Here is a 23,598-nt window from a genome sequence, read left to right on the forward strand (position 1 = left end):
AGGCCAGTTATTTCTGGGTGTGGTGCCTAGATTCAATCCCAGGTCATCCCGCCTCTGGGGCTGGTACTCTTACTCGCTGTGCTACCTGGCTGCCCCTAAGCAATTGGGGTTAAGTAACTTGCTCAGGGTTACAGGCCAGTTATTTCTGGGTGTGGTGCTAAGTATCTGAGCCTGGATTCGATCCCAGGTCATCCCGACTCTGGGGCTGGTACTCTTACTCACTGCGCCACCTGGCTGCCCCTAAGCAATTGGGGTTAAGTAACTTGGTCAAGGTTACAGGCCAGTTATTTCTGGGTGTGGTGCCTAGATTCGATCCCAGGTCATCCTGCCTCTGGGGCTGGTACTCTTACTCGCTGTGCTACCTGGCCGCCCCCACTATTCCAGTTTTAAAACATGGATGTTATGCCCACCTATGCATTACTCTACTGCTCAATACCACAGTTTACCTTTTTCTTCTCTTTCTTGAGGGATGCTGAGGCAGGGTCAGGATTTTTGGAAATGAACTTCTTTTTCTTATCCTTTTTGTCCTTGTCTTTCTTCTCTGGAAGTGGGAGAAGAGGAATGACTCCTATAAATAATGGATGTTAGAACTGTCCCTGTTACTTACTGGGCTGAGGTATGAGAAGGCAAGAAGGAACCTGGGATGCCAGAGATTTCAAGAACAAGGTAAAAATCTGAGCCAGAAGGGTGAGGAGGCTTTGGGATTCCATCTGGAATCCAGACATAACTTTGTACATTCTGTGGCTACTCAGACACCCAGAAGAAGCAGGGGAAGGCTTCCAGAATTGTGTAGTAGAAAGAGACACTGGACTAAGACGTGGGAGACCTGATATATGTAACTTTGGTCAAGTCATACTCCCCTTTCTAGGTCAGGAAAAAAGTGATGCTGGACTATATGGCATAAAAGGTCCCCTTCAGTTCTGAAAAACTCACAGAAGCAGACACTCTCCCCTCAAATCAGTGAAGTTCAAAGATCTACTGTGTGAATCATCTGGATGTCTACAGAGTATTTTTACAAAAGTTGGTATGGAATGAATGGACATAACCTTGGCCACACTCTATTATAAGAAACCGGTACTCTGGCAGAAAGGACATAAGTGATGTCACTTCTGCCAGTCCTTGGGGACACCTGTTATCTTTTTGCTACTGAAAGAATACTGTCAGTGGCTCCCCCCTGAGGAGTCCGGAGACTTCTCCGGCTTTGTATAGGGAGCATGAGGCACCATGCTCCAAAGGGTCCTGGAAGACAGGCGTCAGAAGCTGAACATAAGGCACTTACTTTTGTCAGATTTCTTTTTTTGCTTCTTCTCTTTTTTGGTCTTGGCACCCATCATTTCCCCACTTTCTCCCACTGTGATTGTAATGTTTCTTTCTGGCTTCTCTTTGTTCTTCTTGGAGCTAGGGACTCCCTTCGGCTTCTTTCCCTTAGCATCACCACTTGCTTTCTCTTTTCTCCCCACTTTGGGAGTCCCAGTGGTCTTTTCTTGCAAAGCCTCCCGTTCCTTATGGACTTCACGCATCAACTTCTTCTTCTTGCTCTCGGGGGCTTTAGCAACAGGGCTGTCCTCTGCCAGTTTTCGTTTTGATTTTGACTTTTTGCTCCCCTTGCCTGACTTTGGGGTTTCAGTACTTTTTTTCTTCTTTTCTAGTTGCGGCAGATTACTGAGCATTCTTATTCCAGGGGCCTTGGAGTTGAGGGATGCATTGTTAGACTCTGAATTCTCATTAGTACTTAAGATCTGGAGACGAATTAGAGAAGGGAGGTTGGAAGACTTTATGGGACTCTGACAGACGATCCCATGTTTGGATGAGGTAGGTATACAATTGACCATGCCTGGCTTGAACTCCTTCCCAATCGCCTGACAGCTGGGGACTGAGGTCTTTAATTCTTTCTCTGGAGATCAGGAAAAAAAAAGGTGTCATGGACTCTGGAATAAGACAGTTTTATGTTTGGCCTTTGGCTCTGCAAGTCAAAAGTCACACATAATACCCAATCAAGCCTGAGGAAGTTCACCAGAATTACTTAATATCATATCAGAAACGCTAGCTACAGCAACAGGACAAGAAAAGGAAACTGAAGGAATAAAAATAGGTAATGAGGAAATAAAGCCAGCACTCTCTGCAGATGATAAGATGGTGTACGGTGTACTTCGAGAAGCAAGTGAAAAACTAGCTGAAACGATTAACAATTTGAGTAAAGTTGCAGGGTCTACAATAACTCACATAAATCAGTAGCATTTCAATATATTACCAACGATACCCAGCAGTAAGAGTTAGAAAGAGAAATTCCATATAATATAACTGGAGATGTTATAAAATACTTAGGAATCTACCTGCCAAGACAAACCCAAGGGCCATAAGAACACAATTATAAAATACTTTTCACACAAATAAAGACAGATCTAAACAACTGGAGAAATATTAATTGCTCATGAGGCCAAGCCAATAAAATAAAAATGACAATTCTACCTAAATTAATTTACTTATTCAGTGCTATACTAATCAGAGTACCAAAAAATTACTTTGTAGAGCTGGAAAAAAAAATTCATCTGGAAGAACAAAATGTCAAGAATGTCAAGGGAATCAGTGAAAAAAATGTAAAGGAAAAACCAGATTTCAAACTATATTACAAAATGGCAATCATCCCAACAATCTGATACTGGCTAAGAGTGGTGGATCTGTGGAATAGATTAGGTACACTATACTTAGTAGTATATGACCATTATAATCTAATTCGGTAAGTCCAAAGATCCAACCTTTTGGGGTAAGAATTCACCATTTGACAAAAAATGCTACAGACCAACATCGGACATCATATACCAAAAAAAGTCAGAATGGGTAAATCATTTAGTTATAAAGAGGGTGACAAATCATAAGTAAATTAGCAGAGCATAGAAAATTTTACTTGCCAGATCTATGGATGATGGAACCGTTTAAGACTAGACAAGACATACAGAGGATCACAGGAAGTAAAGTGGATAATTATGGTTACATGAAATTAAAACAGTTTTGCACAAACAAAACCAATGCAGACAAAATCAGAAAGACTGTAGGAAACTGGGGAAAAATTTTGAATCAAATTTCTCTGACAGAGGTCCCATTCCTCAAATATATAAGGAACTGAGTCAAATTTATAAAAATTAGATCCATTCTGCAATTAATAAGTGATTAAAGGAGATGAACAGATAGTTTTCAGAAGAAATCAAAGCTGTCTGTAGTCACAATAACCAAAGGCTCTAAATTACCATTGATTAGAAAAATGCAAATTAAAACAACTCTGAGGCACCACATCACAGCTGTAAGATTGACAGAAAAGGAAAATGACAAATACTGGAGGAGAAGTAGAAAAATAGGGCACTAATGCACTGATGGTGGAGCTGTGAGCTGGTCCATTCTGGAGAATAATTTGGAACTACACCCAAAAGGCTATAAAATTGTGTATGCCCTTTGACCCAGAAATACCACTAGCAGGTCTGTACCCCAAAGGGATTAAAGAAAAAGGAAAAGGATCTAGATGTACACAAATACTTATAGCAACTCTTTTTGGGGTGGCAAAGAATTAGAAACCGAGGGGGTGCTCATCAGCTGGGGAATAGCTGAACAAGTGGTGGTATATGATTGTGATAGAACACTACTGTGCTGTAAGAAATGATGAGTAGGATGGTTTCAGAAAAATAACTGGGAAACTTTATGAGCTGATGCAAAGTAAAGGAAGCAAAATCAGGAGAGAACATCGTACGTAGTAATAGCAATATTGTAAGGATGATTGATTAACTGTGAAAGACTAAGCTACTCTGATCAAAACAATGATACAAAACATCTCCAAAGGATCAATGATGAAAAATGCTATCTACTTCCAGAGAAAGAACTGATAAACTGAGTGCAAACTGAAGCATACTTTTTTTTTCCACTTTCTTTATGTTTCTTGCTTTTTATTTATATATTTATTTTTTTGGCAGCATGGCTAATATGGAAATATATTTTGCACGACTTTACATATGTAACTAATCTCAACTGCTTGCATTCTCTATGTGTAGGAGAGGGCTATGAGAGAGGGAGATAATTTGGAACTCAAAATTTTAAAAAATGAATGTCAAAATAATTAAACAAACAAGCAGATAGATCTTTTCTGAAACTTATAGTCTTAGACAGTTGCTTAGAACGCTATGAGGTTAAATGTCTTGTCTAAGGTCACAGAGCTAATAATATGTGTTAGGCCCAGGGCTGGAACCCAGACTTTCCTGGCTTCAAGGCCAGTTCCCTACCCACTATGCCATGCCGCCCCTTTAAAAATTATAACACAAAGGAAAATGCACAGACCTCAGGAGGTGTCTACAAGTTCAATATAACTTCAGAGGTGCCTAAGTAATACACAAGAATGTGTGTCTAAAACAAATGTCTCTCTTCTACAACTTTATTTCAGGAGGCTGCTGGTGAAGGCAAAAGGTCCCCAATTTTCCCACCTCACCCTCCCCACCCAAAGACTGTCTATCCCACAAGGAGCGAGGACTGTTTCCTGTGGCTGAGACTTAAGAGTGAATCCTGGGAATCTCGCTGCTGTCTTGTGCTTACACTGAGGGAACTAAAGACACCTGGGTCGGTTGATCTTTGACTTCTAGCTTTGTGAAGGACTATTAACCACTTCAGCTCTCTGACATGGCTCATTCCCTACAAAGGCATAAGACTAGCAGCACCTTTCTAGAGATATCTACAGGGGAAAAAAGAAGACAGGATTCATCTCTTGCACTTCTAATTTCGTGGCCTAAACATGAAATATCCCTCAGAGGGATATTAAAGAGATGGGACCAGGGATGATATGCATGCAAATTCTGTCTAAGCAGAACAACAAAGACAAGTCTTATAATTACCACCAATGATGAACTCTAAACCCTGCAAATATGTGTGTGTGTATGCATGCATGGACATATACACACACCTCTTATAAGTGTTTCCAGTAGGTGACAATTATTGCCAGCTGATCTTAGGACGATAGTATGCATTTCCTATGCCTGCTGGAGTATTTTTGAATAACCTCTGAGGAAAATGTAATGAAAGCCCATACACACCAGGCCTGCGCAACCTGTGGCCCATCAAAGGATTTCCTATACATACAAAGGATGTTTTCCTCTACTTTTTTGCAGGCCTCCTGAAATTCTTTGGCGTGCCACAAGAGACCTGAGGGTTGTAAGTAACCCATGGGCAGGTTATGCAGGCCTGCCCTATGCTAACTGGGGCTATAATGACTCCATATTCAAGCTAACACTATAAAGCCCCTAGCTATAGTTGCTAGGAATTCTAGGAAAGGGGGTTCAGGCTAATGGGTTTGGTTAACCCCCCAAAATCTTAACTCCTACAGCACAGACCTTCTACTTACCAGTTGGGGGAGGCTGCTCTTTTGATTCTGTCTTGCACTCTGCCTCCGAATCACTGCTGTCACTCTGAGAGCTTCCTTTGGAATATGCTGACAGAGCTGGGCCTGCAGAGGCAACTGCTGCAAGTCTTTGCTTGGGAGATGCCTTCTGTAGCTGAGGGTTGATGGATACAGGGAGAGATGAACTGGGAAATGTATAAGCTGAAAGAATAGACTGACAAGACACAGTTACACAAGAGATCAGAGCGGAGCCAAGGCTGCTATTAGAATTCACAGTGTTGGTGCTCTGCCCATACAGATACACATCCTGGGACAGGGTCACAGGAACATCAACTTATAGGGCACAGAGCTGGACACAGAGATGGGACAGCTCCACTTCTTCATATCAAAGGTCAGGAAACCATATCTCAGAGAAGGGGAGTGACCTGCCCAGGTTTACAAAAGGCAGAGAGTAGCAAAGCCAGGACCCGAACCCATGTTCTCTGACTCCAAATCCATTATATGAAAACTGCCTTCTCTTCCTAGTTTTCCTAAGCCAAGGGCAGGGCCTTCCCTTGCAGTTCTCTGTTGTTGGTCAGAAATTTTTCAGTTGTCTGTGACTCTTTGTGACCCCATTGGGAGTTTTCTTGGCAAAGATACTGGAGTGGTTTGTCATTTCCTTCTCCAGTTGACTTTACAGATGAGGAAACTGAGGCAAACTGGGTTAAGAGACTTGCCCAGGGTCACACAGTTAGTGTCTGAGACCAGATTTGAACTCAGGAAGCTGAGTCTTCCTACTGAAAATAACTATTGGGTTGAATAGATTGTACAGAGGGACACAACCGTCACTCAAGCTTAAAAGTCCTTAATTTATTCATGTATTCACCTTTTATCTATTATAAACAGGTGTGGTGGTACATGCCTGTAATCTCTGCTACTGAGAGAGGCTAAGGATGTATATCTATTGAACTCGGAGGTTCTAAGCTGTGGTAGGACTAAAGACAAGTCTATCATAACTTGGTAAGCCCCTGAGAGCAGAGGGGTCACCAAGCTGCTCACAGAGGAGAGAACTGGCCCAGGTCAGAAATGAAGCCAGTCAAAGCTTCTGGGATGATCAGTGCGGGGAGCAGGTTCTCAAGCAGCTCCTGTACTTCTGGCCTGAATGAGGTGGGGAGGCCCAGCATCAAAAATAATAACAGTAATAATAAAAACAAAAATCCCCTACAAAGTATAAGAATAGTTTTCAAAAGAAAACATGCAAATTATCAACAACCACATGAAAAATGTTCCAAATCATTAAATAAGAAAAATTCAAATGAAAACAACCCTGAGGTATTACTTCATATGGATCAAAAAAGGAAAGAGGGCAGAAGAGAGAAATAGTAGTGGAGGGGCTGTGGGAAAACAGGCACATTAACACACTTGGGAGAATTGGGAATTGGTCCAATTGTTCTGGAAAGCAATTTGGAATTATGTAAGAAGAGTTTCTAAAATTGTCACAACCTTTGATTCAACAATCCCACACACCTGGGCTTGTGCCCCAAGGAATTCAAAAGAGAAAAGGTCAATATGTTTCAAAATATCCTTAGCAACACTATTTGTAAAAAAGCAAAAAACTGGAAATGAATGTGGCCACTGAATGGGGGATGGCTGAACAGACAGTGGAATATTAATGTAAAGGAATATAACTGCACTGTAAGAACAAGTAATAATAAAATAACAACAACAATAATAGTAAATGGATCGAATGAAAATGAAGAATTCTGAGAAACTGGACCAAAAGAACAATATACTCAATGGCTACCATGATGTCAATGAAAACAACACTAAACTACAAATGTATTTAGGAGGAACACAATGGCCAGAGTTGGGTCCATACACATCACTGATAGCATACTTCCTTCTTTCCTGTTAAGATATGGTAAACTACAAGAGTGAAAATTTACAGGTATTAAAAGTCACAATCACTATTAACAGCTAATTCTGATTAACATTTTTTTTTCTTAAAGACAGAAAACCCTTCAGAGGTTGGAGATTATTGGGAAGTGAAATGTCAAACAAAAATTATCAATTAAAAAAGTAATTTTTTAAAAAAGTCATTCTTTTGTTAGTCATACCTCTAGGTAATATAGGACTGAACTCCACTGGGCCTGAAGAGACTCAGGACACCAATTCAAATCTTTGCTCAAATACTACAAAGCTTGTTGATCAGTATGGAAATGAAAGATTTAATGTGCCCTCTCCAATTAAATAAATGAAGCTAAAGACTAAAATTTCACAGTATATTGTGAGTATATTTTATATTGGATATATTTTCAAGAAACATCGTGGGCCTAATTGCTAATGCTTTCATAATATATGTTGTCACCAGTATTCCTTTTATCACTGGAAAGAGTGCTAGACTTGGAATCAGAAAGCCCGAGTTCAAATCCTACCCCAGACAGTTATTTGGTTGTATGATCTCCCTCAGTCATAGTATCCTCATCTGTAAAATGGAATTAATAATAAAACCTACCTCCCAAAGTTGTTGATAGGATAAAATAAGAAAATATATGTAAAAGTGCTTTGCAAATGGTGGTGAACAATGCTGTATGTTATGACACCCTATCTGCACGCTCTGCTCATAACTTAGTATGAAATATTGCTTTCTTTTTATTTAGCAAAAACGTGTGATTCAGCCTAATTGCTCTTTGATTTTTCCACCTTCACACACACACACACACACACATCCCTCCCCCCTTCTCACCCCCCACAACTACCCTACTTTATTATCAGGGTTAATATTATCTGAGTTCATCGCTCTCCTTGCAGCTGCTGCAACAATAGTGTTAATCAGTTCTCTTTCCTGAGCCTCAGTTTCTTCACTGGTAAAATGGTACAAGTCTACAGGATTATGATTGACAACAAAAGTCCTTGGCCAGCCCTGGTTTCTGGTAGGGTGACATGCAGAGGAAGTCCTAAGGAGGAAGCCTCTTTTGTCACTACAGATGACAGAACTGCAGATCTAGGGCTGGAAGGGACCTCAGAGGCCATCTAGTTCAACTTCCTCATTTTACAGATGAAGAAACTGAGGCCCAGGGAAGCAAAGTCAATTGCCCAACATCATAAAGGCAGCAAACATCAAAGCAGGGTTTGAGATGAGGTCCATGGCCTCCTTTCACTGTGCCACTCTGCCCTGGCACCTCTGTGTACTTTGTCATCCTAGAGAGCCATCTGGGGCACTGAGAGGTTAATTGCCTTATCCAGGGTTACAAAGCGTACCAGAGGTGGGCTGGACCTCAGCTCTTGCTGGCTCTAAGGCCAGTTCTCTCTACACTCTACATGTTCTAGCTTAATAACAAGAGTTAATAGCATTATTCCGTGGCGCGGAACCATTTCCCTCCTGGCCCCTTAAATCTACCTGGGAAGGCTCTATAATTTCCTCTTCACTAGAATCCTCTGGGCACTCTGTATTCATGGAAGCACTGCCCTTAGGGGAAAGACCTGTGGGAAAAGCATACAAGTCTATGAAACCTGTTGGTCCTGCAAGATTGGGCACAGTGGCTTGCAGGATATGGCCCTTCTCATGGGTGATTTCTCCTGAAATTTCCTGCTCATTCTCTCTGCCCATCTTTCATTCACCCCCCCATCTCCACTAGATTCTCCAATCATCTTCTACTGAGGACCAAACCAGTAGTTTACTTTCCCCATCTTGTCTTCAAATCTCTCAATAACTTTTCCTTCTAGGTCAGGGATGGGGAATCTCAGGCCTTGAGGCTGCATGTGGCCTTCTAGGTCCTCAAGTACAGCCCTCTGACTGAATCCAAACTTTACCGAACAGATCCCCTTAATAAAAGAATTAGTTCTGTAAAACTTAGACTTAGTCCAAAAGCTGTACCCAAGGACTGGAAGGCCACATGTAGCCTTGAGGACGCAGGTTCCCCACCCCCATTCTGGGTGGATTTCCACAGACTTTCGGGGTTCCTGAAATAACTGAATGATTTTAAGGAGCATTCCCTATATTAGCAAACAGAAGACTGGGTCTGGACTCTCTTAAGAGGGTGCTTAAAATGGCGATAATGCTCAACCGCATTAGAGACACCTGTGACTGCTGAACATGGAGTCAGAAGACGGGGGTGATAGCCCTGGCTTTGACAGTAATCCACCAGGTAACTGTAGGCACAGTCATTTAACCTCTCTTAGGCCTCAAGTTTCTTCATCTGCAAAATGAAAGAGCTGGACTCTTACCTCCAAGATCCCTTCTAGTTTTGAATCCAATGAGGAGCCAATGACGAATGTCCAACCCTTCACTTGACATGCACCGGACCCAGAGAGGTCATTGTCTTCCCTATAATTCTTCTTGTTTTAGAACAGATAACCCCTTTCTAGATATCCCCCCCTTTGGCTGTCACAGACTATAGGAGGCTATTTTTCCTATGTTATCAAGGCTTAGTGAATTGGGCACAGGGCCATTTTTCTTAGGTGTCCTTACCTAGATTTTGCGTCTGCTTTGCTTTGACTTTTTCTGAGTCTTCTTTCTCATTCTTTGCACCATTACTAGTGGTCCCAGAAAAGCTGTCCTGGGCAGCCTTGGCTTGGGTCCCCCCAACAAGCTTAGATTTTTTGTCCTGCTTAGCTGTTTCGCTCTTGATACAAGTGGTCTGTGGAATAAACATGGAGAGTCTTTTAGAGACAATGTCACCTTAATCCAACAAGGGAAAAAACAATGGTGAGTAGAGAGGGAGAAGGAAGGGAAGTAGTCCCTTCATGCCCTGCCTCTTTATATAAACTCAGTACCTGTCCAAATTCAGCACTCAAAACTCCAGTCTAGTGTGGACACTGATCATGCCTCTAGGTCTTAGTTCACGTACTCTCATCTTTCCACACCCTCTTTTCTTTTAATTTGTTTACTTTTAGTTTACAAGATTCATTTTCACAATTCCTTGAGCTTCAAATTTTCTCTTCCTCCCCCCCCCCCCATGGCAGCATACAATCAAGTACAGGATCTGCAAATACTTTCACATTAGGCATTAGGTTATAAAGAAGAACTGTATCAGATGGAATGAAAAACGGGAAAGAGGAAACAAAACCAAGCATGAAAAAGGGCAGGTAGTTTGCTTCACTCTGGATTCAAACTCAGTTCCTTCTCTGGATGTAGACTTCTCTCTCCATCATGAGACTTTTGGGGGTGACTTATAACCCTGCATTGCTGAGAAGAGTCTAGTCCATCAAAGCTGGTCATCACACATACGTTGTGTCTGTAATTGTGTACAAATTTCTCCTGGTTCTACCCTTCTCACTCAGCATCAGTTCATATAAGCCTCTCCAGGTAAATATGAAGTCCATCTGCTCCTTGTTTCTTATAGCACAACAGAATTCCGTTACATTCACATACCACAGCTTGTTCAGCCATTCCCCAATTGTTGGGCACCCCCTTAATTTCCAATTCTTTGCCACCACAAAAAGAGCTGCTATAAATATTTTTGTACATATGGGTCTTCCTCCTACTTCTATGATCTCTTTGGGATACAACCCTAGAAGTGGTATTGCTGGGTCAAAGGGTATGAAATTTTTCATAGCCCTTTGGGCATAATTCCAGATTGCTCTCCAGAAAGGTTGGATCAGTTCACAACTCCACCAGCAATGCATTAGTGTTCCAATTTGTCCACATCCTCTCCAGCATTTGTCATTTTCCTGTTTTGTCTTCTTAGTCAATCTGACTGGTGAGATGTGGTACCTCAGAGTTGTTTTGATTTGCATTTCTCTAATCAATAGTGATTTAGAGCATTTTTTCATATGTTTATAGTTATCTTTAATTTCATCCTCTGAAAACTGCCTGTTCATATCCTTTGATCATTTATCAATTGGGGAATGACTTGTATTCTTATAGATTTGACTCAATTCTCTGTATGTTTTAGAAATGAGTTCTTTATCAGAGACATAGGCTGTAAAAATTCTTTCCTAATTTTCCACTTCCCTCCTAATCTTGGTTACATTGACTTTGTTTGTGCAGAAGCTTTGCAACTTAATATAATCAAAATTATCCATTTTGCATTTTATAATGCTTTCTAATTATTTGGTCATAAAGTCTTCCCCTCTCCACAAATCTGACAGGTAAACTATTCCTTGCTTTCTCAGATTGCTTACAGTATTAGCCTTTATACCTAGATCATGCACCCATTTAGACTTGATTTTGGTATATGGTGTTAGATAATGGTCTATGCCCAGTTTCTGCCATACTATATTCCAGTTTTTCCGGCAGTTTTTGTCAAATAGTGAGTTCTTATCCCCAAAACTGGGGTCTTTGGGTTTATCAAACAGTAGATTACTATAGTCATTGACTGCTGAGTCTCCTGTACCCAATATATTCCATTGATCCACTCCTCTATTCCTCAGCCAGTACCAAGTAGTTCTGATGACTGCTGCTTTATAATACAGATTAAAATCTGGTATGTCTAGGTCACCTTCCCTAGCATTTCTTTTCATTAATTCCCTTGATATTCTGGACCTTTTGTTCTTCCAAATGAATGTTACTATTTTTTCTAGCTCTATAAAGTAGTTTTTTGGTAAACTGATTGGTATGGCACTAAATATATAATTTAATTTAGGTAAAATTGTCATTTTTATTACATTAGCTCGACCCAGCCACAAGCAATTGATGTTTTTCCAATTAGTTAGATCTGACTTTATTTGTGTGAAAAGTGTTTTGTAGTTGTGGTCATATAGGTCCTGGGTTTGTTTTGGCAGGTAGATTCCCAAATATTTTATGTCTACAGTAACTTTAAATGGGATTTCTCTTTCTATCTCTTGCTGTTGAACTTCATTAGAAATATACAGGAATGCTGAGGATTTATGTGGGTTTATTTTATATCCTGCAACTTTGCCAAATTTATTTATTGTCTCAAGTAGTTTTTTACTTGATTCTCTAAGCATATCATCTTATTATCTGCAAAGAGTGATAGCTTGGTCTCTTCTTTGCCTAATTCCCACATCCTCTTTTCAATCAATTTTTACTATTCTTTTTGAGACCTGACAATTCAATTCTGCTAGAACTAAAATATGTGCTGAAGGACTAAGCAATTGCTGAACAATGTGGCACATTAATGGAATGGAATATTAGTATATCATAAAGAAAGAAAAACATGATAAATTCAGAAAACCATATAATCAACGGCATCAAATTGAAAAGCTTTTGCCTGAACAAAATCAAGGCAGATTTAGAAGAGAAGAGATTAAATGGGGGGAAATCTACACAGCAAGTATCTTTGATAAAGTGGACATCTAAGATATGTTGAGGATTCACATAAATATCTAAGAGCTACCACCTTGATAGAGAACTGGTAAAAAAAAATGCAAGCTATCAAAATCCTTATAAAAAATGCTGAAATCACAAATAAAAGAAATGCAAATGAAAAAAACTCAGAGGTTTTTCTTCAGCAATCAGACTGATGAAGAAAAAAGAGAAATGATTGAATTTGGCAGGGCTATGATTACAGCACTGTTGGTGAGACTGTAAATTGGTCCAGCAATTCTAGAAAATGAGTTGAAAAATGTATATTTCTTCTGACCCAGTGATATCATTACTAGGTATATATTCCAAGGTCAAAGATCCTACATATCAACCTATATCAATACTAATGTCTATCTATATCAATCTACATACATGCATACCTCGTTTTATTGTGCTTTACTTTATTCCCAGATATTGTGATTTTTTTTTTTTAACAAATTGAAGGTCTGTGGTAACCCTGTGTCAGGCAAGTTTATTGGAGTGATTTTTCCAACAGCATGTGTTTCTATAATGTCTGTGTTACATTTAGGCAATTCTTGCAATATTTCAAACCTTTTCATTATTGTTAGGTCTTTTATGGTGATCTGTGACCAGTGATCTTTGATGTTATTATTGTACCTGTTTTTGGGAGCCAGAAACTGCACCAATATAAGAGGGTGAACTTAATAAATAAATGTTGTGTGTTCTGACTGCTCCACTGACCAGCCATTTCCCCTTCTTTCGCTTCTTCCCCACAGGCCTCTCAATTCCTTGAGACACAACAATATTGAAATCAGGCCAATTAATAACCCTACAATGGCCTCTAAGTGTTCAAGATATGTACATTTTTTTAGACATTATACTGCTGCACACTTAATAGACTACAGCATAGTGTAAATATAATTTTTATATGCACTGGGAAACAAAAAAAATTCATATGATTTGTTTTATTGCAGTGGTCTGGAACTGAATTCGCAGTACCTCTGAGATATGCCTGTATCAAGCTATATTAATAATACTGATATAAATAGCTATATAAGGTCTTTGACCTCTTTAGGATATATACCTAGTAGAGTGATACACATATACACATCTATTTATAGCAGTACTTTTTGTCATAACAAAGAACAAAGAGAAAAGTGAATAGCTGTTGACTGGGGAATGGCGGAACAAATTGTGATGGTATATGAATGATACTATTTGTGCTATAAGAAGTGACAAAAAGAATTCCAACAACTGGGGAATACCTGTATGACCTGACCCTGTGCCCTGGAAAGAAAGTAGAAACAGGAGGCCAACGTGCTTAGTGACCAAGAGAAGAGAGAATTTCACTGACCATGACCATGACACTGACCAATGGAGAGCTCAGAGCTGTGAGAGTGAAGCAGGCCTCCTGCTTCTTGGCAGAGAGGGGGCAGAGAATCTATTTTCAGCCACAGCCACTGTGTTGACTTGTTCTAGTTGACTGTGCTTTCTGTACTTGTAGTAATAAGACAGGGTCCAGGGTGGGGGTGGGGGGAGTCGCTGGGATGTGACAGATGTCACTCTAATTTAGAGGCATGACAAAAGCCCCGTGTTCTGCCACCTGATGGCTCTGTGCTCTCTAACTGTATATTTTGGATCTTCCTTAATTTATTCTCAAATAAAGTGATATTATGGAAATAACTAAGCTCTGAATTGGCTGAAGCAAGATTCACAGGCCATAGGGAGGGTAAGGAGGAGGCAGTGACAAGGAGCTTAGGCAAGGAGTATCAGCAGCCATAGAGAAGTAGAGAGAGAAAGTGCTCCCCCAGCAGCTTTGTGGGGGGCTGACTAGTAAAGGACGAGAAAAGAAAACCTCAGAGAGCAACAATAGCAGGGTGTGTGTGTGTGTGAAAGTTCTATATCAAGGTCGGGGATGATTATTATCAGGAAGGCACATAAAATGAGCACAATGAACACCCTGAGGGGTGAGTGCTGCTGCAGCAGGTTTTCAGAAAGGAGGCAGGATGGTGCATGGCAAGGAATCTGTGGATAGGGAAGAATAACATTGCTGAGGTGGGGTCAGGGTGGAGAGCTTATTTGGTTCATAAAGGTGAGACGTGCCAAGGATTGACAACAAAGATAAGAGAAGATCCAACAGCAGGAAGGGGCCGCTCATCCTGCAAAGCACAAGAGCACAGATGGTCAGGAGGGCAGCAGGCCTAGAGAGAGTGCGCAACAATGCAGAGGGGAACCAGGGCTGGGTGTGGGGTGCCATCGTGGGCTGCAGACTCAATATAAATCAATGCCAGTCAAAAAAGCTGAGGCAATTTGAGACCTCATTAAGAAAATGAGCAGCAGCTTCCAGAATAAAAGAGTGATAGTCCTGCTGTTCTCTGCTCTGGTCAGATCACATGTGAAAATCTCATGTTGACTTGTCCATTTTAGGAAGGAAAGTATAATGGAGGGGTTCTTTCTATTCATTTTGATAATTAATAATGTTGCTAGAGCAGGGCAAATGATGGTAAGAAGATTGGAGGCCATGCCATATAACAACAACAAAATAATAATAAGTAGAATTTATATAGCACTTTAAAGCCTGTAAAATGCTTTATATTATTTCCTTTAATCTGCACAACAACAATCCTGGGAGGTCAGTACCATTATTATCTCCATTTGACTGAAGAGGAAACTGAGGAAGACAAGTTAGGTGACTATTCCAGAGTCACACAGCTAGAAGTGTGTGAGGTCAAATCTGAAGTCAGGTCCAGAGCTCTCCCCACTCTGCCACCTAGCTAAAGATGGCTGAAAGAATTAGGGGCAACCAATGAGTGCTGGAAGGAATCTCAAAGGCCACAGAGTGAAATCTATATCCTTCTACAACATCCTAGGTAAGTGGTCCTCCAGCTTTTACCTGTAAGACTCCCAGTAAAGAGGGGTGGAGGTGGCACATAGCGGCCCATTCCATTGCTGAAAGCCTGCCTCCAAAATTGGACAGGTTGTCTTGGGAAAGAGAGACTCATTTTGGTTAGTCATAGTAAGGAGATACAAGAAGATACCACAGAGGTCAATTTAGGATCAATTAAGGAAGTGCATCTAAACAATTAGCAAGTGTCCCAAAAATATACTGAGGCATTCTGGGAGCTCTTGGATCACCCTCCATCTGAGGTCTTTCAGCAGAGGTTGGATTCTTTGTCAGAGATATTAATTGTATAAAGACACCTTGATCGAGTAGGTACTGGACTAGATCAAAGATGTCAAGCTCACTGCCTGCAAAAGTCCCAAGTGTAGCAGGGACCAGAATAAAAAGTAACTGGGAAACATCTTTAACAAAATAAAGAGAAATACAATGCAATGTAGATAACAGTTTTCTGAAGTCAACATGTAGCCCTCAGGGATCTGTTTCAATTTTAATTTCACCTCTGGCACATAGGACCTAGGATGTGCCGTCCCCCTTTGGGATTCTGTGTCACTCTCTGTAAAGTGGTCCTAGGAGGGGCAGCATGGAAGGTGTCATTAGAAATCCCGGAGACAATGGGTTTGTCATGTGGGAAGCATTAGAGATAGCTTATGGGAGGTCTTTGGGGGTCCACTAGATGTCAGGAGAGCACAGGGACTGCAAATTGGGTCTAGTCCTTGTGGTGAGATTATGGGAGGACATGAACAAGGATCCCCTAGTGTTGAAATCTATCTATGGAGGAAATATCCATCCTACACCAATGATATGCAGATTCACTGGAGTAAATGATACAGAGTAATAAAAGCAGAACTGGATAATATATTTATGGACTGTAGTTAATGGAATAAATAATGATGGAATGTTTAAAATGTATGTAAGAAAAAATGGTAAGAAATGATAATAACGTAAGTGAAAAGACCATTAAAAGAAATATAAACTCATGCATAATTTGAAGATCAGTGATAGTCCTAGAGAAATATTGAGACATGGCTTCCTTCTAGGGAGAGAAATGTTGAGACAACGAGGGTTGAGTGCTGCATACACTGTTGGTTAAGAATGGCCACTGTGTGAATGGGTTTTATTGAACTGCATTTCTTTGTTACAAGGGAGAATTCAATTCAGGGAGGGGGATTTTCCCCCTCAGATATGACAAGAAGCACCAGAAAAACATTTTTTTAAAGGATGAGATGGGAAAGCAAGCATGCTGGACACCATTATTTCTTTGTTTAAAAAATACAAAAAAATAAGCTGGAAATAAAATTCTGAGTTCAGAGTTTTATGTACTCTTATCTGCAAATTTTGGTTTACTAGAGTATTTGCTTTTGATGATGGTTACTAAGAAGAATAAAATAAAATTTTTTTTGCGTGCTTTTTGGAGGGCAATCAGGGTTAAGTGACTTGCCCAAGGTCACACGGCTATTTTTTGTGTTAAATGTTTGGGGCCTGATTTCAACTCAGGTCCTCCTGACTCCAGGACTGGTGCTCTATTCACTGCGACACTTAGCTGCCCCAAGAATTTTCTTAAATAGAAAAGTAGCTCTGATTGCTAGCTGCTGAAAAGTTTAGAAGACACTGAAAATGTCAACAGTAATGGCTTTGGTATCAGAAGGCCTGAGATTAACTACTGATTTTTACCAATGTGGAGCTTATATGATCCCATGCAATTAATTGTTATGCTTTCTAATCTCATCTATATAAAATGGGATAACATCATTCTGCCTATTTTCTAGAACAATGTCAAACTCAAACAGAGAAAGGGGTCAGAAAAACCATACACAAGGATCCCTGTGGGCCACATCTGACTTAGAAAACCACATATTATCTATGTTTCATTGTATTTTTATTTATGTTTTTTTTTTAACATTTCCCTGTTACAATTTAATCTGGTTTGGGCTGCAATTGAGTTTTGTAGGACGTGTGTCTGTCACCTTTACTCTAGGATGCTGTGATGATCTGAAAACTATGACGTGCTAAGTAGATGCAAGAAACTGTATTTTTTCATGAACAGTTTCCTTGTCTTTATAATGAGAGGCTGCATTATATTAGTTATATAATATAATATAAGGTTATATAATTATATTAGTTATATAATATAATATAAGGAGGTCTCTTCCAGCTCTTAAATCCTATGAACTGTGCTAGCTAAGCAAAAAAGGGGAAAAAAAAAAAACCTAAAAAAGGAATTCCCTTTCTGTCCTGGCATTTCAAGATATAGATTGGGAAAAAAAACCCTCAACTACACTTTAGGGTCATTTATTATACTAAAGGGGAGGAAGAAAGGAAAAGGAGAAGAAAAACTTTATTCCTGTCCAAGTCCTTAAAGGTACATTAGGTGGTCAAGACCCATCCTATAGCTCCCTCTGAGGAAACTCTGGACCTCCGAAGCACAAAGCAGCCCTAGGGTCAGGTTCTGGCTCTGAGACACTGAGGAGAACCCAAGAATTAGAAGGGGCCTTAGAAGCCATCTGGTAAAACCCACATCTGACCAGGAATTCTTTCCACAACAGTGGTTCTTAACCTGTGGTCCATGAACTTGTTTTGAAAACCTATTTTGACCAGCTGTACACATCAGTGGCCTCCTTTTTAATCCATGTATCTAATAATCTTAGGGGTCCACAGGTGTCACCGGACTATCAAAGGGCACTATGACATACAAAAAGGGTGAATAAGCCCTGCTCTGTAACAACTATGAATAAGAAGCCACTTCAAGACCTCGTTGAGGTCCCTTGAGAGCCCAAGACCCTTCCGAGTGGCTCCCTTGGTGGGCCTGCATTTCCTTAGCTACAAAAATTTAAGATATTATTTATATTCCCCATTGCTCTCCCAGGCTCAGTGCAAAGACAGGCCTTTGCAAACTGTATAGGACTGTAGAAATGGTTTGAAACACATAGGATGGAATCAGGGAACCTGAAAAATCCTGGAAGTGGAGTTTGGATTCCAGGCCTTCCTACATGTAGTTATGATAGTCGTAGTAGTAGCAGCAATAAGGACTAATATTCATATAACATTTTACATTTTATAAAAATGCTTTACTTACTATCTTATTTGTGTTTCACAAAAACCCTGAGAGGTAGGTAGATACCACAAATATCCCTGATTTATAGAGGAAGGAGCTGAGAACCTGAGAAGGTCAATGTCTTGCCCGTGATCAGGAAACCAGTAAAGGACAGGGCTGTGATTTGAACCCAGGAGTCCTGACTCTAAGCCTAGACTCCATCCACTATATCACGCCACTCCAAGGACAGGTTATGTGAAAGCCAACAAGGTACACTCAAGTTGACTTGTTTTAAGTTTCCTTCCCCGGGGCCATTTTCCAGGTACCTGGGAGGTTCCTGTCCCCTGATCCTTAGAGGCAGACTCACTACTGGACTCTTCCATACTAGCTTCAGGCTGGACGGTGCCAAGTGGATAGCTTGCCTTTGGGCAGGTGGGGGCCACGCCCACCAAAACGGCTTTTATGGCTGGAATAGGTAAGAGTGAGGGAGATTGGGTTAGGTGTGAGAGGGAATGGGCAAAGTCTCTGCTGTGCCCCCATCTACTCTGCAAGGAGGACAAATTTAAGGGCTCCCAAAATCATGAGCTCAAATTTAAGAGTTCTTGTTTCTGCCAGTGGTCCCTCTTCACCATTCAGTCACATGCAGAAAAATAACCCCAGCAAAGGTGTCAAAAGTATCCTTGTTTCAAGAATGTGTCTTGCTCATGCTCCCAGAAACATTTACCCAAAGATGACCAAATGGTACTTTGGTGACTTTCACAGCAAGTTTCTTCATGTCCTTCCGATGAGAGGCTGGCCAACGTCCCTTGAAGAGGGAGGGGGTGCACCAAAGGGGAGATTTCTTTCCCCCCTACCCAACTAAAGTGCAGTTATGTAGGACCCTGCAGCCCCCACCCACCTACAGACATGAGCCCAACATTTGACCTCAGTGGCCCTTGAGACTGAGGGGAGAGCAGGGGTCTTACTGGGAAGAGTCGGGTGCTGGGTGTCAGGGATTATACCATCATCCTCACTCTCAGATGAGTTTTGCTCCCTGCTCTCTAATACTTGTCTCTTCCTCGAGGCTGTCCTGGCTTTCATGGGGACAGCAGCCTTGCCAGTTGGACTACGACTGGGGTCGACAAAAATCAGAGGGGTTTTAATCACCTTAAAAACAAAAACAAAACACAACACCCCCCACCCCAATGGTTAAAGGTTTTTGATGGTGAGATGGTTCAGTGGCTAAAAAGTATAGGATGGGGGCGGCTGGGTGGTGTAGTGAATACAGCACCAGCTCTGGAGTCTGGAGGACCTGAGTTCAAATCTGACCTCAGACACTTTATACTTACTAGCCCTGTGGCCTTGGGCAAGTCACTTAACCCCAGCAACCCTGCCTTCCCCCCTCCAAAAAGATAAAAAAAAGTACGGGTTGAGAAGAGTGGCTAGACTAGTTTGTAATGGATTTTAGTGACTGCAAACTCATTAGGGATCATTTGGCGGTCAAAAAACAACAACAAAAAATTCTAATTCTAGGGTGGCTAGGTGGCACAGTGAATAGAACACCAGCCCTGGAGTCAGGAGGACCTGAGTTCAAATTTGACCTCAGACACTTAACACTTACTAGCCCTATGACCTCGGGCAAGTTACTTAACCCCAACTGCCCTCCTCCCTCCCTCCAAAAAAGCAAAAAAACCCCCCAAAACAAAAAAAAATTCTAATTCTGTCATGGGTTACATTAGGAGAGGTCTGGTAACCAGAATGAGTGAAGGGACAGTCCTCTAGTTCTACTGTGTCCTGCCCTGGTCAGATTTCACATAGAATTTATTCTTCATTTATTTATTTTTCCTTTGGAATTTCGATATCTAGTTCTTAGCACTATATTTAAGAATTACTTTGACTAGCTGAATTGTTCCCTGAAGAGCACCATCAGGATAGTGAGGGGGATTGGAAACTATGATAAGTTTCTGGGAAAGTCCTTAGGGGAAGACACAGAAAGGTCATGACCACAATTTTCACATATCTGAAGGACTATTTAGTGGAGAGGGGGTAATATTAGGCTTCTTCTCCTTGACGCCCAAACACCAAACTCAGAGAGGGTGAAAAGAGACAAATTTTGGGTTAATCTGAGTAAGGAAGTTTCCTAAAGTCAACCAACATTGACTTAGTGCCTACTCTATGCCAAATGCTGTAGAGATTGAATTAAAAAAAAAAAAGGCAAAAAGATTCCACGTTCTAACAACAGGGCTATCCAAAGGAAGAATTGTGAAAGGAATGGAAATTTCTGAGAGAGAATGAATGACTCTTGGGAGTGTTATCTACTGGGGACTTCCTATTCAGGTATGAGTCGGGCCTGATGACTTCTGAGGTCCCTTCTGGCATTCTATACAAGACAAGTATCGCTCCAATGTGATCTCACGGATTTGGGAGTTCCCACCAGTGATGCTGATGCCCAACCAACCATGCTGTTGACTCTTGTCTGTGTCTTCCCTGAAGTTGGGGGTATGTATTATTTTTTTTAAAGGGCATTAGCATTTAAGAGAAAATGAGGTATAAAGCAGTCCTTTCAGATGCTGGCTCAAGAAAGATTCCTATATACTAAAAGATGGAGAAGTAGTTTGTTGGGAATATAGAGCGATGGCAAGGCCTGAGAATGATAACAGCTCACGTGTCCAGACAGGGCAGCATTCTACAGAAATGCCTCTGTACTTGTAGTCAGGAGCAACCTGGGTTCATTCATCCAGTTACTAGCTGAGTGACCATGGGCAAGTGTCACTCACCCTTCCTGAGCCTCAGTCTTCTCTGTAGAATGGGACTGTGGCTCTCTGTGAATGTCCATGTTCTCTGTAAAGCAGGGCTGTTGTGAGAACTAAAGGAGGTAATCTATCTTAAGAGGTTTGTTAAGGTTAACAAGGCACTTTTTTCACAACTACTCTATTTAAGAACGACAGACAGGCTCTTGAGATGTTCAGGGAAGCTAACCATCCTGTCCTCCGGAGGCTTGCTGGCCCTAATCCAGTTAAGCCCAAAGCCTAGGATTCCCCCAAACAAGCTTTCCATCCCTACATACCCTAAACCCCTCAAAGGGCTGTTCCTGGCCCAGCCAGCAGCCAGAGGGGTGTTGGGCAAGGACGGTTCTATAGCTGGCCACAGGAAATTCCAGCTCCCCAGGTGACCTGAGCATCTAGTTACAAGACCAAGCTACAAAGCTTGGGCCAGAGATAAGTGAAGAAAGAAATCCGAGCTTGGGCTGGGGGTAGGGGAAATACTTCATTTCTGTGACTCTCTGCCACCACCTTGCGGCCACAGGGTCTAAAGATGGGGAGCATCTAGCAGCAGCGAGCCCCACCCTCCTGGAACATGTTTATGTAATCAAGCTGGAAAAGCTTCAAGGGGCAGTACAGGGATGTCCAGACCCACGGATCTGGATTCTTTGGGGCCTTCAGCACCACAGAAGAAAAGGGGTTTGGGGAAGTGGAGAGTGGCAGGGGGAAGGGGATCTGGGCCACAGGGAAGGCTGACAGATGGGCAAACAAAGGGAAGAGATACTAAGCCCCTGGTCAGTAAGCACAGTTCTTGTTAGTGGGCTAAAGGACAAGAAGGGAGGAAGGAGAGGTTGACTTTTCTTGGAGTCCAAACCCCTCAGGCTTGGGCACGAGAATGAGTACAGCCTTGAAGAGGATGGCTTGTAAAGTGCAATTTCTCCAATACCCCAAAGCACAATGTCAAGTGGATTCACTCAGAAGCTGGAAATGTATTATTCTGAGACATGGTAACTGCTTTCCTTCACCTCAGTCTTGTTTGTGAAAAGGGGCTGGCTCTGCTTCCCTCTGGCTTTAATGACCCTGTGTTGCTGTTCTTTAAGGCCCCAAGGGCCATGGTGTTGTCCCTGAGCAGGGACAAAACAATTAACAAATCCCCCCAGCAACTTTGGGAAGGGGAATTATGGGATGCAAGAGCTGGGTAAGTATAATTATTAACTTAATACAGAGGCAAGATTGAGGCCAGGAGAGAGCAAATCACAAAATCACAACACATTACCTCTTAATGGGATATCATCAAGTTCCGGCCCATTATTCACAGATAATAATAAAAGCTAATATTTACATAATGCATTTAAGACTTGTTAAACACTTTATAAATATTATCTTGTTTGATCATTTTTACAGATGAGGAAAAAAGGCACAAAGCTGGAAAGCCTGGTTCAGGGTCACAGCCCTAACTATCAGAGGACCAGGATCCAGACACAAGACTCCTGCCTCTTCCATCAATCTTTCTGTTGTGTCAAGCTATCTGGCAACCTAATGAGGGAGATGAGGAAGAAAAGCAGCTCTTTGGAGCCCATGTTTGCATTCTACATAGCCAGGATGAATTAGCTTCCCTAGGACTGTGGAATTAATTATAAAAAATGCAGAGTCATGCCACTATAAAGCCATGTAAATATGTGATGACAATAATAATGAAATAATAACAAAAAAGCTGCATTTTTCTTGAGGCCATAGTCTAACTCTGGTTCAAGACCTCAGAGGGAGTGTTTAAATGTCTTCTAAAGATTTAAATTTTTTTTTCACAGATTCTAGAATCTTCAAACATAATAAAAAGAGCCACCATTTACACAGTATTTAAGATTTGCAAAATGCCTTACAAATATTGTCTCATTTGATCCTCACAACAACCCTGGGAGGTAAGTGCTACTGTTATTCCCATTTTTTGAATGAGGAAAACTGAGGCACAGAATGGTTTAGTGACTTGCCCATTATCACACACAACTAGTAAATGTCTGAGGCCCAAGTCTCAGCGCTCAGTACCCTTGGCCTCAGACTATAGAATTGTGGCCTCAAGCCAAATGGTTAGCATTATCTGCTAAATTAATTTGCTGCAGTCAAAGTTCCACTTCACTAAAGAAGATAAAAAAAAAAGAGTATAAAAATAGCTGGCTTACAGATAACCAACAGAACCATGGGTATAAAAACATTTCCTTCTACATGAAGCCTTTCCTGATTTCCTTAACTTCTCAAACTACCATGTATAAGTACCTTCTTATACAAGTGTACAAACACACACACACACACACACACACACACACACACACACACACACACACACAC

The 23,598-nt window shown here is 41.2% G+C and overlaps 2 protein-coding genes across 9 annotated transcripts in view; both read right to left on the minus strand.

Moving 5' to 3' along the window:
* Positions 1-23,598, minus strand: part of HNRNPH1 (heterogeneous nuclear ribonucleoprotein H1) — a 329,511-nt gene that overhangs the window by 195,069 nt on the left and 110,844 nt on the right. The gene's annotated exons all lie outside the window — the stretch shown is intronic.
* The window catches only part of TCOF1 (treacle ribosome biogenesis factor 1), a 63,002-nt gene that overhangs the window by 4,741 nt on the left and 34,663 nt on the right, over positions 1-23,598 (minus strand). The window contains exons 9-15 of the mRNA XM_069102729.1: positions 19,480-19,660; positions 18,841-18,980; positions 9,822-9,990; positions 8,751-8,833; positions 5,375-5,585; positions 1,280-1,894; positions 447-541 (exon numbers count right to left, since the gene is read on the minus strand). Of these exons, the coding sequence (XP_068958830.1) occupies positions 447-541; positions 1,280-1,894; positions 5,375-5,585; positions 8,751-8,833; positions 9,822-9,990; positions 18,841-18,980; positions 19,480-19,660 (1,494 nt within the window). The remainder of the gene's footprint in view (positions 1-446; positions 542-1,279; positions 1,895-5,374; positions 5,586-8,750; positions 8,834-9,821; positions 9,991-18,840; positions 18,981-19,479; positions 19,661-23,598) is intronic.

Source organism: Petaurus breviceps, unplaced genomic scaffold (assembly GCF_028583685.1).
Source record: "Petaurus breviceps papuanus isolate PSGF00001 unplaced genomic scaffold, PetGlider_PUasm1.0 551, whole genome shotgun sequence".
In the NCBI taxonomy this organism is placed as follows: Eukaryota; Metazoa; Chordata; class Mammalia; order Diprotodontia; family Petauridae; genus Petaurus; species Petaurus breviceps.